Source organism: Rhipicephalus microplus, chromosome 1 (genome assembly GCF_043290135.1).
Source record: "Rhipicephalus microplus isolate Deutch F79 chromosome 1, USDA_Rmic, whole genome shotgun sequence".
NCBI lineage: Eukaryota > Metazoa > Arthropoda > Arachnida > Ixodida > Ixodidae > Rhipicephalus > Rhipicephalus microplus.
In genome coordinates, this window is record NC_134700.1 from 35,168,473 (window position 1) to 35,181,607 (window position 13,135).

At 44.2% G+C, this 13,135-nt stretch overlaps 1 protein-coding gene across 5 annotated transcripts; it reads left to right on the forward strand.

Annotated features, from left to right (window-relative positions):
* On the forward strand, positions 1-12,673 carry LOC142814949 (uncharacterized). Of its 5 annotated transcripts, none has more exons than XM_075894107.1 (5): positions 1-416; positions 6,600-6,662; positions 8,812-9,038; positions 12,066-12,225; positions 12,323-12,673. In XM_075894107.1, the coding sequence occupies exons 1-5, from the start codon at positions 224-226 to the stop codon at positions 12,652-12,654; spliced, it is 975 nt and encodes a 324-aa protein (XP_075750222.1). In that variant the 5' UTR covers positions 1-223; the 3' UTR covers positions 12,655-12,673. The 5 variants fall into 5 exon arrangements, with proteins under 5 accessions (XP_075750222.1, XP_075750249.1, XP_075750232.1 ...); XM_075894117.1 differs by having other exon boundaries at positions 2-406; positions 6,608-6,662; XM_075894124.1 differs by having other exon boundaries at positions 5-416; positions 8,812-8,900.
* The last annotated feature ends 462 nt before the right edge of the window (positions 12,674-13,135 follow it).

A 13,135-nucleotide genomic window follows, 5' to 3' on the forward strand; every position in this document is an offset into this window, starting at 1 on the left:
ACATTTTTGTTTTCTTTGTTTCATTTCTCTAATTGCTCTTGTGATGGCGTGGACCGCGCTTCGTCATCTCATGTACCGGCGCACTGTTTTTAAGTTTAGTATGGCGCACGATAATACATGATTGCGTGCTTTAATTTAAAAAGGTTCGCGAGTATGGCAGCAACACTGCAATGTCGGGAAGAGGCACGTGGAAGAGGATAGTAGTAGAACCAGTAGCAGCTGCATGCCCGGGTGGAGCGACGGATGCCCAGATGGAGGAATGTCAACCCGATGCCTTTTGTGTTGGCCGTTCTGGCAGTTCCGCCGACTTTATAGAAAGAGACGACCCCGTCGCTTGTCCTCTTCTCTTTTCCTTCGGGCATCAGCGACAACATTGACGGACGACGTGTTCGACTTCACCGTGGACGTGAGTATAGGTTGGTTTTTCATTCGAGTGAATTCTTGTTCAGATTTGCAACTTGTCGACTTCATCCTGATCACCTGTCACCGGCAATAAGTCACATACGTGTGATATTTAGGTGAAATAAATTATAATGCACATTTTCTGCTCCATTTGCGTGACTTAGCTACACCAGGACATGAGGTAAAGCCTTTGTCGCCTAGCCACTAGCAGGCAAGATCGATCACTCGCATCCTTCAGTTCACGAATCAACGCGCCTGCCTTAAAATTAGTAAGCTGCTCGCAAAGAATTCTTACCGAGGCAATTTTGTTTTCTGTGAACAATGCACCGTAGATTTGTCTTGAATAACAAAAAAAAACACTTGAAAAATAAATGTCGCGACCTTTTAGAAAACGCCGTGTCTAAGAGCTAGACGCGGCATTTTGTAAAAGGCTCATTAAATTCAGTATGTTTTCGTAGTTTCTGCTTAAAATTATTATTGTCTATGAATTTCATGGCCCAATCTTTTGCTTTGGCTGAAAATCTCGGCGGCAAAAACTTTGTTCAGTGTCCCTTTAAGGGCAGGTGTAGATGCCATCATTTCAGTCGCAAATCTTTTTGCTAGTCGGTCGGCTGGTTAACAATAAGGGTACTAACTAGAGTTCCAGATTTCATCAGCAACACATCATCATGGCTTCATCAGATGCTGCATTATATACATTCTATCCTCGTTTTTAAATAGGTGTACCGTATGGTCCACTGTTACAGGAAACAAGCGAGCTCATGGACAGTGAGCCATGTTGTGCTAACTGGCAGCGAGGCTTGTGAATGGGACGCCTGCGCATAGAATCGGGGTGCGCCCAGTTTTGTCTGCCATTTCTCCGCCTGTACGCATGACAGCATTGGAAAGCGCATCCGTATTTTAGCTGCGCAATTTATCTAGCCCAGTGCCTCCTGCTTCAGGGATTTCCTGTGAGCACAAAAAATGCATGATTTTAATCGTTGCTGCAGTGTTTTACAAGTTGTCACCGTAAAGCACATCATATTTTTTGCATAATGCTCGCTGCAACTAGCAAGTTTCGATGACTCAAAATGCTGTTCAGGTCTGATGTAGCAAACATTTTAAGCTCGTCCTCGTGACCATGAAATATTGGTTTATTAAATAATGGAAGGCAGAGTTGGTATCAGTTGATTTACTGTGTGAAAATGAAAAGTGTGAAGGACCGTGCCTCGCAAGTAAGCCCCGAGAGCATGAGCAGAGAAGTAGCAGATGAGGATGCTCATGCGCTGCATTTCCAAATCTCACCAGCACTAATGCTTGACGGACTGCTGGCCACGCACTAGCGTGTTCTTTCTGAAACAGGACTTTGGCCCTGTAAGCAAGTTCTTGAAGGGCATAAGTAAAACGTAGAATGGGCCCCCTAAATGCACCCATCCTTGAACCATTGGGCTTATAAATTAGTGCTCTTTTCAAAATACAACTATTCTGAGCTATAAATTGTGACAGAACAGTGCACGAAGTTTAAAAATGGGAAAAAGGTCTTTAAATGTCCTCTTTATACATAGTGTTCTTGTGATGTCACTTCTGCCGTTGTCGCCCTCTCCCGCCATGCCCGGGTAACTCCCTGGGTACCTACGGCAGTTCACGTGCTGCAGTGCGGTTTGTTGGGGGCTCGTCATCTGTTGCTGTGAACGATATGGAAGCATTGTGGTTTTTTGTTGTCTTACTTTAACGAGCTCATTGGATTAGGAAGGCCTCGCTCGTTCACTCGATACAAGACCAGATAATCAAGATGTGCGACACATATACCAGCCACGGCGTACACCGGCTGCCCGCCACAACCTATGAGGGTTTATTATCTTGCTTTTACTACAAATTGCCTGGCCCAAAAACAAGTGAAAGCTCAAAATCTCTCGAGCCGCAATTTTAAGAGTGGATGTGCGAAGCGCAGCTGCTCCCATCGAAAACTCGTTTTTAAATAGGTGTACCGTATGGTCCACTGTTACAGGAAACAAGCGAGCTCATGGACAGTGAGCCATGTTGTGCTAACTGGCAGCGAGGCTTGTGAATGGGACGCCTGCGCATAGAATCGGGGTGCGCCCAGTTTTGTCTGCCATTTCTCCGCCTGTACGCATGACAGCATTGGAAAGCGCATCCGTATTTTAGCTGCGCAATTTATCTAGCCCAGTGCCTCCTGCTTCAGGGATTTCCTGTGAGCACAAAAAATGCATGATTTTAATCGTTGCTGCAGTGTTTTACAAGTTGTCACCGTAAAGCACATCATATTTTTTGCATAATGCTCGCTGCAACTAGCAAGTTTCGATGACTCAAAATGCTGTTCAGGTCTGATGTAGCAAACATTTTAAGCTCGTCCTCGTGACCATGAAATATTGGTTTATTAAATAATGGAAGGCAGAGTTGGTATCAGTTGATTTACTGTGTGAAAATGAAAAGTGTGAAGGACCGTGCCTCGCAAGTAAGCCCCGAGAGCATGAGCAGAGAAGTAGCAGATGAGGATGCTCATGCGCTGCATTTCCAAATCTCACCAGCACTAATGCTTGACGGACTGCTGGCCACGCACTAGCGTGTTCTTTCTGAAACAGGACTTTGGCCCTGTAAGCAAGTTCTTGAAGGGCATAAGTAAAACGTAGAATGGGCCCCCTAAATGCACCCATCCTTGAACCATTGGGCTTATAAATTAGTGCTCTTTTCAAAATACAACTATTCTGAGCTATAAATTGTGACAGAACAGTGCACGAAGTTTAAAAATGGGAAAAAGGTCTTTAAATGTCCCCTTTATACATAGTGTTCTTCTGATGTCACTTCTGCCATTGTCGCCCTCTCCCGCCATGCCCGGGTAACTCCCTGGGTACCTACGGCAGTTCACGTGCTGCAGTGCGGTTTGTTGGGGGCTCGTCATCTGTTGCTGTGAACGATATGGAAGCATTGTGGTTTTTTGTTGTCTTACTTTAACGAGCTCATTGGATTAGGGAGGCCTCGCTCGTTCACTCGATACAAGACCAGATAATCAAGATGTGCGACACATATACCAGCCACGGCGTACACCGGCTGCCCGCCACAACCTATGAGGGTTTATTATCTTGCTTTTACTACAAATTACCTGGCCCAAAAACAAGTGAAAGCTCAGAATCTCTCGAGCCGCAATTTTAAGAGTGGATGTGCGAAGCGCAGCTGCTCCCATCGAAAACTAGTCGTGCAGAGCTAGGCAAGTTTACAAGAGATATAATATTATGAATATATTGTCACGGCCTACGCCACCAAAGTAGCAATGCCCCCCCCCAAGTGTTTTAAACAGTGCTGATGTTGAGCTTGAGCCTCTTTGATTGCAATTTGTGGAAATAGTCGAGGAAAATATTATACAAGGCAGATAGCGACATTGCGTGGTGTGTGCCGCAGTAATGCCAGTCATCACTTTATTTTTCGCGTATGCTTTAACACACTTTTCACTTTGTATTTTGCTTTTGTTGTACGCTAATGTACAGTGGAGTCACTGAACATGATAGAGACCGTGTATAGAATTAATTGACTAATAAAAAAAAATCCTGACGCCCAACTTGAACCGATCGGCTATACTTCAAAGTGAACTAATATTGTTTCCCATTCTTTATAGTTTGTTTCAATGCAATACCAAATCTCCGCGATCGCCCTCACGATTTTAACCGCCTTCCTCGCCATCATGATTTTAACTGCGGACAAGTTTGTATGTACAGTATCTTGGTAAGCTATATCTGTTTGCAGGTAAATACTTGGCTATGGCACTTACCCGTAATGAAGTTGCACCTGAAGATGCAAATATTGCAAAGTTTCTTCAAGTAGCTTTTGTTAATCTGCACCAGCCAAATACGCTGGTACTTTTAGGAAAATCGCAATGTGCGTTCCCAATTTCAGGTTATAAGTTTCAGCGAAGAAACACCCTAAGCTCTGCTCCCTCTGCGTGGACTACTAAATCAACTTGCCTCACTAGCAGCTCATAATTTCTCAAACTTGCATCGTGAGGCAAAACTAAACGGGTGCAAGCACGAGGAGACAACAGGGCAGTTGTAGGCGATAGATTCGGTTGGTGCCCGGGCATGTTGGTGGCGCATTTCGGAAGTGACGAAAAGGCGCTGGGAGATGCACGTGCACACTTTGTATAGTTGCTGTATTGGACAGCAAACTTTTTTTCTTATCTGAGCAGTTTTACCAAAGGAAGCTTCATCATATGGCGTGATAAATGAAGCGAATCCACAGGTTGAACCACATCATAGCCTCGCTGTGCTTTTGTACTTTTTTTAGCTCGCAAAATTTATTGACGGATAAGGCAGCACTTGTTTCTTTACCATATGATCATCTCCGGTGTGCTGCTGCCTCAATATTTCAAATTCTAAGCATTTACACCATTGTATGCTAACTTTTCCTTCAAAGTGAGACAAGCCACATGTGTATCGTAGATCAAGAAGCATGCCAGTTTTACGTACTTGCAAGGTAAACATCAGAAATGCCCAGTTGATCAAAAATACTAGTTTAATGGTGCATCTACATAGCAGAGCACCTGTGGCACCTCGGGAACAAGATAATGCCACATATGTTACAAGAGATAATTAAAAAAGACAGGGGACGTTCCGTGAACAAATAGAAACAAAAATAAAATGGCACGTGGCAGCCAGCGAAGGCGGCAAGGGGGGGGGGGGGGGAGCCCGCGGGACTTCAGCGGATGAACGTAAGGTGTGTGTTTAATATGTGGAAGAAAAAAAAATTCAAAATTTTGGTGACTGAAATGAGGGTGACTTAGTGAGTGCGCTTATGACGAGAGTAAACACGGTTATTATCATTTTTTTTTTCAAATCTCTTTTGAAAGCCACAAAAAATCTGTATGTGGTGCAGCCTAACAGAAGGTCCGTGAAGGCAAATTATGCATTCGTCGTTGTACAAAGGCCTATTTTTTTTTTTTTTTTTTTTCATGCGCACCATCCCCGCCGCGGTGGTCTAGTGGCTAAGGTACTCGGCTGCTGACCCTCAGGGCGCGGGTTCGAATCCCGGCTGCGGCGGCTGCATTTCTGATGGAGGCGGGAATGTTGTAGGCCCGTGTGCTCAGATTTAGGTGCACGTTAAAGAACCCCAGGTGGTCTAAATTTCCGGAGCCCTCCACTACGGCGTCTATCATAATCATATAGTGGTTTTGGGACGTTAAACCCCACATATCAATCAATCATGCGCACCATAAATAGTGCTCAAAATTTAATTGCATATGTTGTTTTCATCCCCGCTGTATTCCGTGCTGTTTATGATGTAAAAAAAAAAGTAGCACGCTGAAGTGGTGCTGCTTTTGGGCAACAGTTGAAAATGGCGGGGTGCATGAATGTGGAATACTGCCGCTTACACTCAAATCATTCTTGTGGTCACCTCCCACTGTTTGCAGCATGTGTTGTGTATACACAGCTGCATATTTCCTAGCTAGAAAAATTTGATTTTAGGTGTTTCTCGCCATTTTCCATGTAACTATTCCACAATTGCACACACTGATCAGCAGGCTTTCAATTGCGCTGAAGGACACAGGTGCCATAAAATTCATAGTCGATTCTTTCAAGAAACCGTATGTAAAGGCTGAAGCTTCATGCATACATACACACACACATACCATATTGTTTTTTGTACTTTATGAAAGCTGCGAAGGTCTCATGTGCCTCCAAGCGTAACCTGTCTTATTTAATCTCCATCACCACAAAAGTTTTGTGAGTTTCAAATAAAAGTACTTTGCGCATGGCCACTTTTGTGTAATTTTTTTGTGTAGGTGTTATTTGAGCAGCCTACAGTGTTTACTTTATAAGCCTGTATGTATATGTTGCATTATAAGGATGCAGAATGTGTGTAGCTGTACAATATAGATGAAGTGTAAAAATTAAGTGTGTCTATTGTAGTGTTCTTGCAACCAATCTTACCCCCGTATTCTAGAACGTCCCTCCACTCAACGCTTCACCTTCACTTGAGATGGCTGATGGGAGCGCCGTCTCTAAGCAGAGAAAATTGCTGCATGTCAGCAATAATCTGCTGTGATACTCGAGTAGCGCAGCGTCGCTTTCAAACGAGCAGCGGCACAGGGCTCAACTCTGTCAAATGAAGGGTGAAAGTCGAGTCGGGGAGTGTTTATGAATATGGGGGTTAGTTTTGTTGTCTTGTTAACCTGCCATTAACACTGGATTGATGCTACTTTGCTCTAGCTGTACAGTGCTCTCCAAGGCTCAAGGAGGCACCGCACGGGGAAGGCTCGGAGCAAACCATGCGTGAGTTTCCTTTCATTGTTACACTATGCACGTATAAAGTGATAGACTTTAATGTATGCTATTTGTATTGTGCATGTTTTTGGGAACATACAACTTCCAACATTTATATGTTCTGACGAAAATCACGCAAGAATGAGAGAAGCTTGTGCAAAAATCATGCACGAGTGTAAGAAGCTTTTGCAGAAGTCTGTGAAATGAAGTTTTGAAATTTTGTGGCAATGTGTCATTGTACAGTGGTCAACAGTCTTGCTCAGTATGCTTGACTGCAGGGCTCCCGGCTGCACAGGCGCATCTACGGAGTGCCTGATGCATGATGGGCCAAATGTCAGCCTGCACACTGGTGCCTCTTATCCCCGTTTGTCTGTTACATCAGTGTCTCTTGTAAAGGGGATCAACTGTGCTACCTTTTTTTTTTTCGAATGTAATGAGTTCTTTTTCCAGATTATTGTTGTTTTAAGGTAGAGCCTCACATTTCTATCAAATACTGAAGATTCTATTTTTCCTTCTAGATGCTATGAAGTCACTTCTTGTGTTACAATAGAGTGAACACTGTTATGAGAAAAGCTACTTTATGGAGTTAACTCACTCCATATTGACTTAACACACAGAATTGGTGAGAACTACACTCCATTCCAGCTGCATTGGGAATAATATTCATTTGCATACTTCTGTTTCTTTTGTTTGTTTGTTGGCTGGAGGTTTGGAGTATAGGGTGGCCAGAGGGCACTGTGTAGTCTTTCTTCATCTTCCCAATTTTGTGAACATCAATTGATAGCCGTATGGGAAGCAGCCAGCATGCTGAAACAGCGGTGCAAGCATGCAAGGTGTTCACCATTGCATGCAGTCAGTTGCTGTGAGCAACCTACTGCATACAATTAACTGCGAGTGGTGCTGCACTATGTGTGCCTCCTGGAAAGCTGCAATGGTAAAGTGCCACAATCATATAGTAACATGGATAACATCGTAATTTGTTTGTTGAATAATTTTGCAACAAAATCAATGGAGTTTTGGATAAATTTGTGTATCTGCCTGGTTCATCAAAGCTACAGAGTCAAATGCGGTATATACTCGCGTATTATGTGTACTTTTTTTGTCAATCTGGTCATGTGCGAAGCTAGTAGGAATCGCTGGCCTAAAAGCTCAACTGGGAATATATGTTGCAGGCGCTGTCACAGCTGTCTCAAAGCGGATTGTCATTTGTTTGCTAAGCCTGTTCAAATGCCCCCATTTCCTTGAAGTTCTTCCGAACAGTGCTCACAAAAACCAGTTCCCATGACAGGGTTATACCAGAGAACATAAGTACTCTCCAATAATTGTCGGGAACCCAACGTAAAGTAAGATGCAGACAAGGAAGCGCGATGCCAACACAGCGCTGTGTGTGTCGCCCTTCATGTGTGTGTGTGTCCATTCCTTCTCCCAGTCTTCTATTGCATTGTGTTCCCTCCGATATCTAACCAACACACCCAAGCTTCTATGCTAAGTCTTATTCAACGCACTCTTCTGCTGGCTCCCATACTGAATATTGCATGTCGAAGAACTCCACGCTGATGTGCTTAGCGGTAGCACGGTTTCAGTTTTCTCCGGTAAGCTTTATAACAGCAATCTGCCTCGTATATAATTATTGTAGCCTATCACAAGAAACGGTAAAAACGCAATGGCCAGATGGCGAAACCGAAAAAAAAAAAATAGTGCGAAAACCTGCCTCATCTAGTTGATGTGACAGGTCCTTGCACGCGTTCAACATCTGTGCTGTGTCTCGGGAATACATTCTTGCCGTGGAAGAGGTGGGAAGATAGGAGGCAAACCTTTAGGCATTTCGGACTACACATAAACAGGTTTCGGTTTTCAAGTTCGATATTCTAGGGAAAGCATAAAAGTTCATGGAAGAAGGTACCTTGTACTCAGTCCATTTTGTGTAAGACTGCACTCGCCTGCTCGACAAGAGATGTGCCTGATCAGAGCATCATGAAGTCAAATGTGTCTGTGTGTGTGCTGGCAAGGTGGCTCGGGCTGGTTGGGGAGGGCAAAGTATGCGAGCAAAAAGTTTCTTGTAGTAAAGCAGGCTGGCTAATTATACTGGTGAGCAAATTATGTGAGGATGCAAATTGTGCGAGTAAATATGGTATGTATGTACTCTTGTATGTTTCAGCTCTATTGCTACGGATCCTGCGGATCCAACTTGGCATCCGGCAGCAACAAAGAGAGGTTCTGCAGGAGGTGCGACAGCTGAAGCACGAGGTACGGCTCTTGTCCGTGCCTCAGCACGCCCAGCCAGCACAGCGCCCCTCTGACCTTCCCCGGCTGCCTGCTGGTACAATTGGAGAAGTGGAGGCAGCAGAGGCAGCTGTGCAGAGTAAAGCTGTGGCTGTGGCTTTGGTGTATATTTCTTGATTTTTAATATGCCTATGTAACATGCAGAAATTTAGTACTGCTTTAAGATACTGTGTTTCGGGAAACAAACTAGTCAGGTTATCTCATGAGCCACTGTACTACAGTCGAATATGAATAATTCGTACTCAAAGAGGCCAGAAAATTTGTTCAAATTAAAAGAAGTTCAAAATAATGAAAGTTACCGTAATTACTTGAATCTAACACGCACCTTTTTTCCGATTAAGAGAGTTCATAAATCGCATGTGCGTTAGAATCGAGTACGAAAAAAAAATGAATATGGTCATTCTATTGCCATCGCCACTTACAAAATGGCCGCCCCCTACGTGCGTCGGCATGGCGCGTCGGTCATTTCTGCCTATGTGTTTCCCATGCGCGGCACTTCATACGTGTGCTGAGGAGTTCGTCATCTTGTAGTACATTAGCATCGACGGCATGGTAGGGCCGACTCCAAAAACTCGACGAGTGCACCACAATGCTGCTTCTAAAAGAAAAGTCGTCGCGTGTGCCGGAACGGACAGAAATCGGGCCGCATCGCGGTCATTCGAAGTTCCCGAAACGTGCGTGCGGGACTGGCGGAAACAAAAGCAGAATATTGTCGACAGCAAAGATTCACGCAAAGGCTTCAGTGGACCACAGCAGGGTCGGTTTCCACAAATTGAAGAGCTGCTCGGCGAGTATGGGATTAAGCAGTGAGCGGCACAGCGGCCCGTGACGACAGAACTGCTCCAAGTGCAGGCTATGCAGTTAGCCTTAGAAAAAGGGCTAATGCAGAGCCATTTTAAAGCGAGCAGGTGCTGGCTAACGAACTTTATGAAGAGAAAAAGCTTTTCCCTCCGAAGGCCAATGGGCATATGCCGTAAGTTGCCGGAGGAGTACGAAGAAAAGCTTCAGAGTCTTCAGAGGTTCCTCCTAAACTTGCGGCACAACAACGGCTACCTGCTTGGGCAAATCGGGAATGCCGATCACACGCCTCTTTACTTCGACATGCCTGGCACCACAACTGTCTAGGAGAAGCAAGTTTGTGTACTGACATCGGGCCACGGTAAAACTACAGTGACAGCAATGCTCTGTTGCACGTCAGATAGGCATAAGCTTCTCCCGTACTTCATATTTAAACGGAAGACGCTGTCAAAAAGAGTCCTTTTCGCGAGTGGTGTGATCAAGCGGGCCAACGAGAAAAAAGGGTGCGCATTGCAACCGAAGTTTTTTTTTTTTTTTTTTTTTTTTTTTTTTTTTTGTCTTGGAAATTGGGGGGGCGTTACAATCGAGGGCGCGGTAGAATTGAGTAAATACGGTAAACGAGCGGAGGGCTCACCATGCAGTGATGCATGTGCATGGAGTTTTATTCACAAATTACAGGACATCCGTCATTAATTAAAGTAGTCAATACATGTCTGTACACGTTGGCCTTACAACGAGTCAACAAGTTTTGCGTGCAGTTTGCAAAGCATTTGTACTTCGGCTTCAGTATTCTCCTGGCAAAAGAAGTTGCGCGTGGCAATGTCCAGTGCTGACACTCTTCGAAAACAACTGTGTTTCCGCTGTTACCATCTGCGCTGCAGCCGGAGCGTGGCCAGCACATGATGAGAATGGAGGAGCGTCTCCATCTGGAGAAAAGCAGATCGGCATTCGAGAGAGAAACACTCCGCGGCAGCTTTTTTTTTTCTCTCTTCATGCGCGGTGTTGAAAGGAGAAGAGTCTCTACATAGCAGGAACGAAAAACAGGGAAGCGTGACACCGGCGAGTTGCAGATCGGCATGAGAGAGCCAACTCTCTGCGACAGCTTTTTTTCCCCTCTTTCTCTTCATGCGCAGTGTTAAGTGGAGAAGGGTCTCTACGTGGCAGGGACGGAAAAAGCCGAAGCGTGGCACAGGAATGTCGCAGATTGGCATTTGGCAAACATTCCACCGCAGTCTTTTCTTTCCTTTTCTTCATTTTCTTCTTCAAGCACAGCGATGAGGTGTCTGAAGTGCCACCGCAGGATTGGGCGGGGTGCTGAGAGCATTTTCGGAGCACGGTATAGCTTTGATAGGACCACAGTGTCAGTTCAAATTAAGTGTGTTGGAATTAATGAGATTCGACTGTATTTACTATAGTCTGTGAAGTCCGAGTGAACTGTCCTAAGCTAGCAGACGATGTAGGCGGCATGGTGTGTTTGATGGGCAGTGACTAGCAATAGCCTGCTTAAAACAGACATTCAGTAATTTTGTTCATTTATCACCCTATTTCCTGTCCGGTGCGGCTCTCTCTACTTTGAGCTACAGTTCACCCTGCCTTGTGTTAGCCGATTTCTTACTTTTTTAAAAATCTAACATGCACCCAATTTCGCAGTGTGAAGAAAAATGCACCCTTGTTTATTGTGATGAGATTTCTACAGCGACATGCCTCTTTGTTGGCTATCACAGAAAAATATAAACAGCAAATGGTGCGACCATCTAGTGCGACTTTTATTTTTCTATCAGTTTCATCTATGACCAAGATTTGGTCGCTCTAAGGTTGCCTCTTAGTACGCCTTGATCATGTTCATTTATCTTGTTGTGCTCTGCTTACAATGCATTGATTAAAAACATGTCCAAGCTTCTTTTTGAATTCCACATATTTTATCGTTTTTCACTTGTAGAAGCTACTCCTGGTCAACATTCAGGCAAAGACATTGTAACCTCGAAGAAACGTGTATTGGAATTTGAGCACTGTACAAAGTAATTATACTATTTCATAGCTAGAATCAATATTTATTAAGGGTTATAACAGTGTTGTATTTGATTTCATAACAGCGAAACTGCATTCAGGGAAGGACTCTGAAAGGTTCTCACACTGAGTGTGAGAGGGCTGATGTGGAAACCATTTTAGGTCAAGTGAGTTGAAGTTAGCGTAAAAATACAATGAAATGTTGTGATGCCCAAAAATTCAAGTTGTTGTTTTCAGTGTCCTCTTCTTGCAGATATTTATCATGAAAACATTTCGATGTGCTGTTGCGTTTACCCTAGCTATGCTTCTTGCATTTTTTTACAGCGCAAGCACCTCCTGCAGATTGGGGGACGTGGCCTCCGAGAAATTGGTGTGAATGCCATGAAGGCTGTATTGGCACATGACGTGCAAGTGCTGTACAGCCTTCATGGCAGAAAAGGGAAAAGGGCCTTTGTGAACCTGAGGCTCTGTAGATTAGTGACAGGTTAGACGTGTTCATTGTTTTATGTGTGTGTACCCTTGTGTATTCTCTGTACTGCAGTGCTTCATGTGTACTATGGTATTTCTGTTCTTGTATGCAGATGTCATCTGCCAAAAAGCAGGGTGCGACCAGGCGGAGGCCCTCAACTTTATTAAGAGGTGGCTGCCAGGGTCTGGTGATCGCTGTGGGGGCAGGAAGCGGCGCTTCAGAGAAACATTTGTTGTGGAGCAGCCCGATGATCCCCACTCTCAGAGTGCAGATTATCGGCTGCTCGCGGCAGCTGGCTTCCTGCCCAGCCACAGCAGCCAGGGCCTTCACAGCACCACTGTCACTGTGCCCCCAACGCAACCTGACCTGCAGTGGAGGGGGCCTTTTTTAGTTGTGTATATATATTTTTCAATGTATACATTTTTTGTTGTACCAAATAAATAAAAAAAAAACAAAGAATAAATAGTCTGCAGACTGTCGGTGGTGCACTGTTCGGCTAGCTTATGCTGATTCGGAAGCACCATCACCATGTTTTAGTTACAAAAAAAATGCTCTAAACTATGAATATTCTTGATTACCATGTGGGGGACATATGTGGGGATTGCAAGTGGGGGACATACGCTTTCAGCATTTACTTCCTAACGACTTTTTTCGATCTGCTGTACCAAATAACAGTACCAAATAAAGCACTCGCTATTGCAAAAGATAAATTAGTAAAAAAATAAACTACACTTCTAGTGTTAGCAAAGGGAATGAGAAATAAAAGATGAAATAGATCGAGTAACTGCTTTCAGTTTTCAGCATTCAATTTTCTGTTGCCCCAAGTATACAGGGCTGCAAAGCTACAAGAGCGGGTCATCGAGGCATATTGTTTAAATCTTTCTGTAAGAAAAATTCCCTACTAATAATGTTTACATAATGGCAA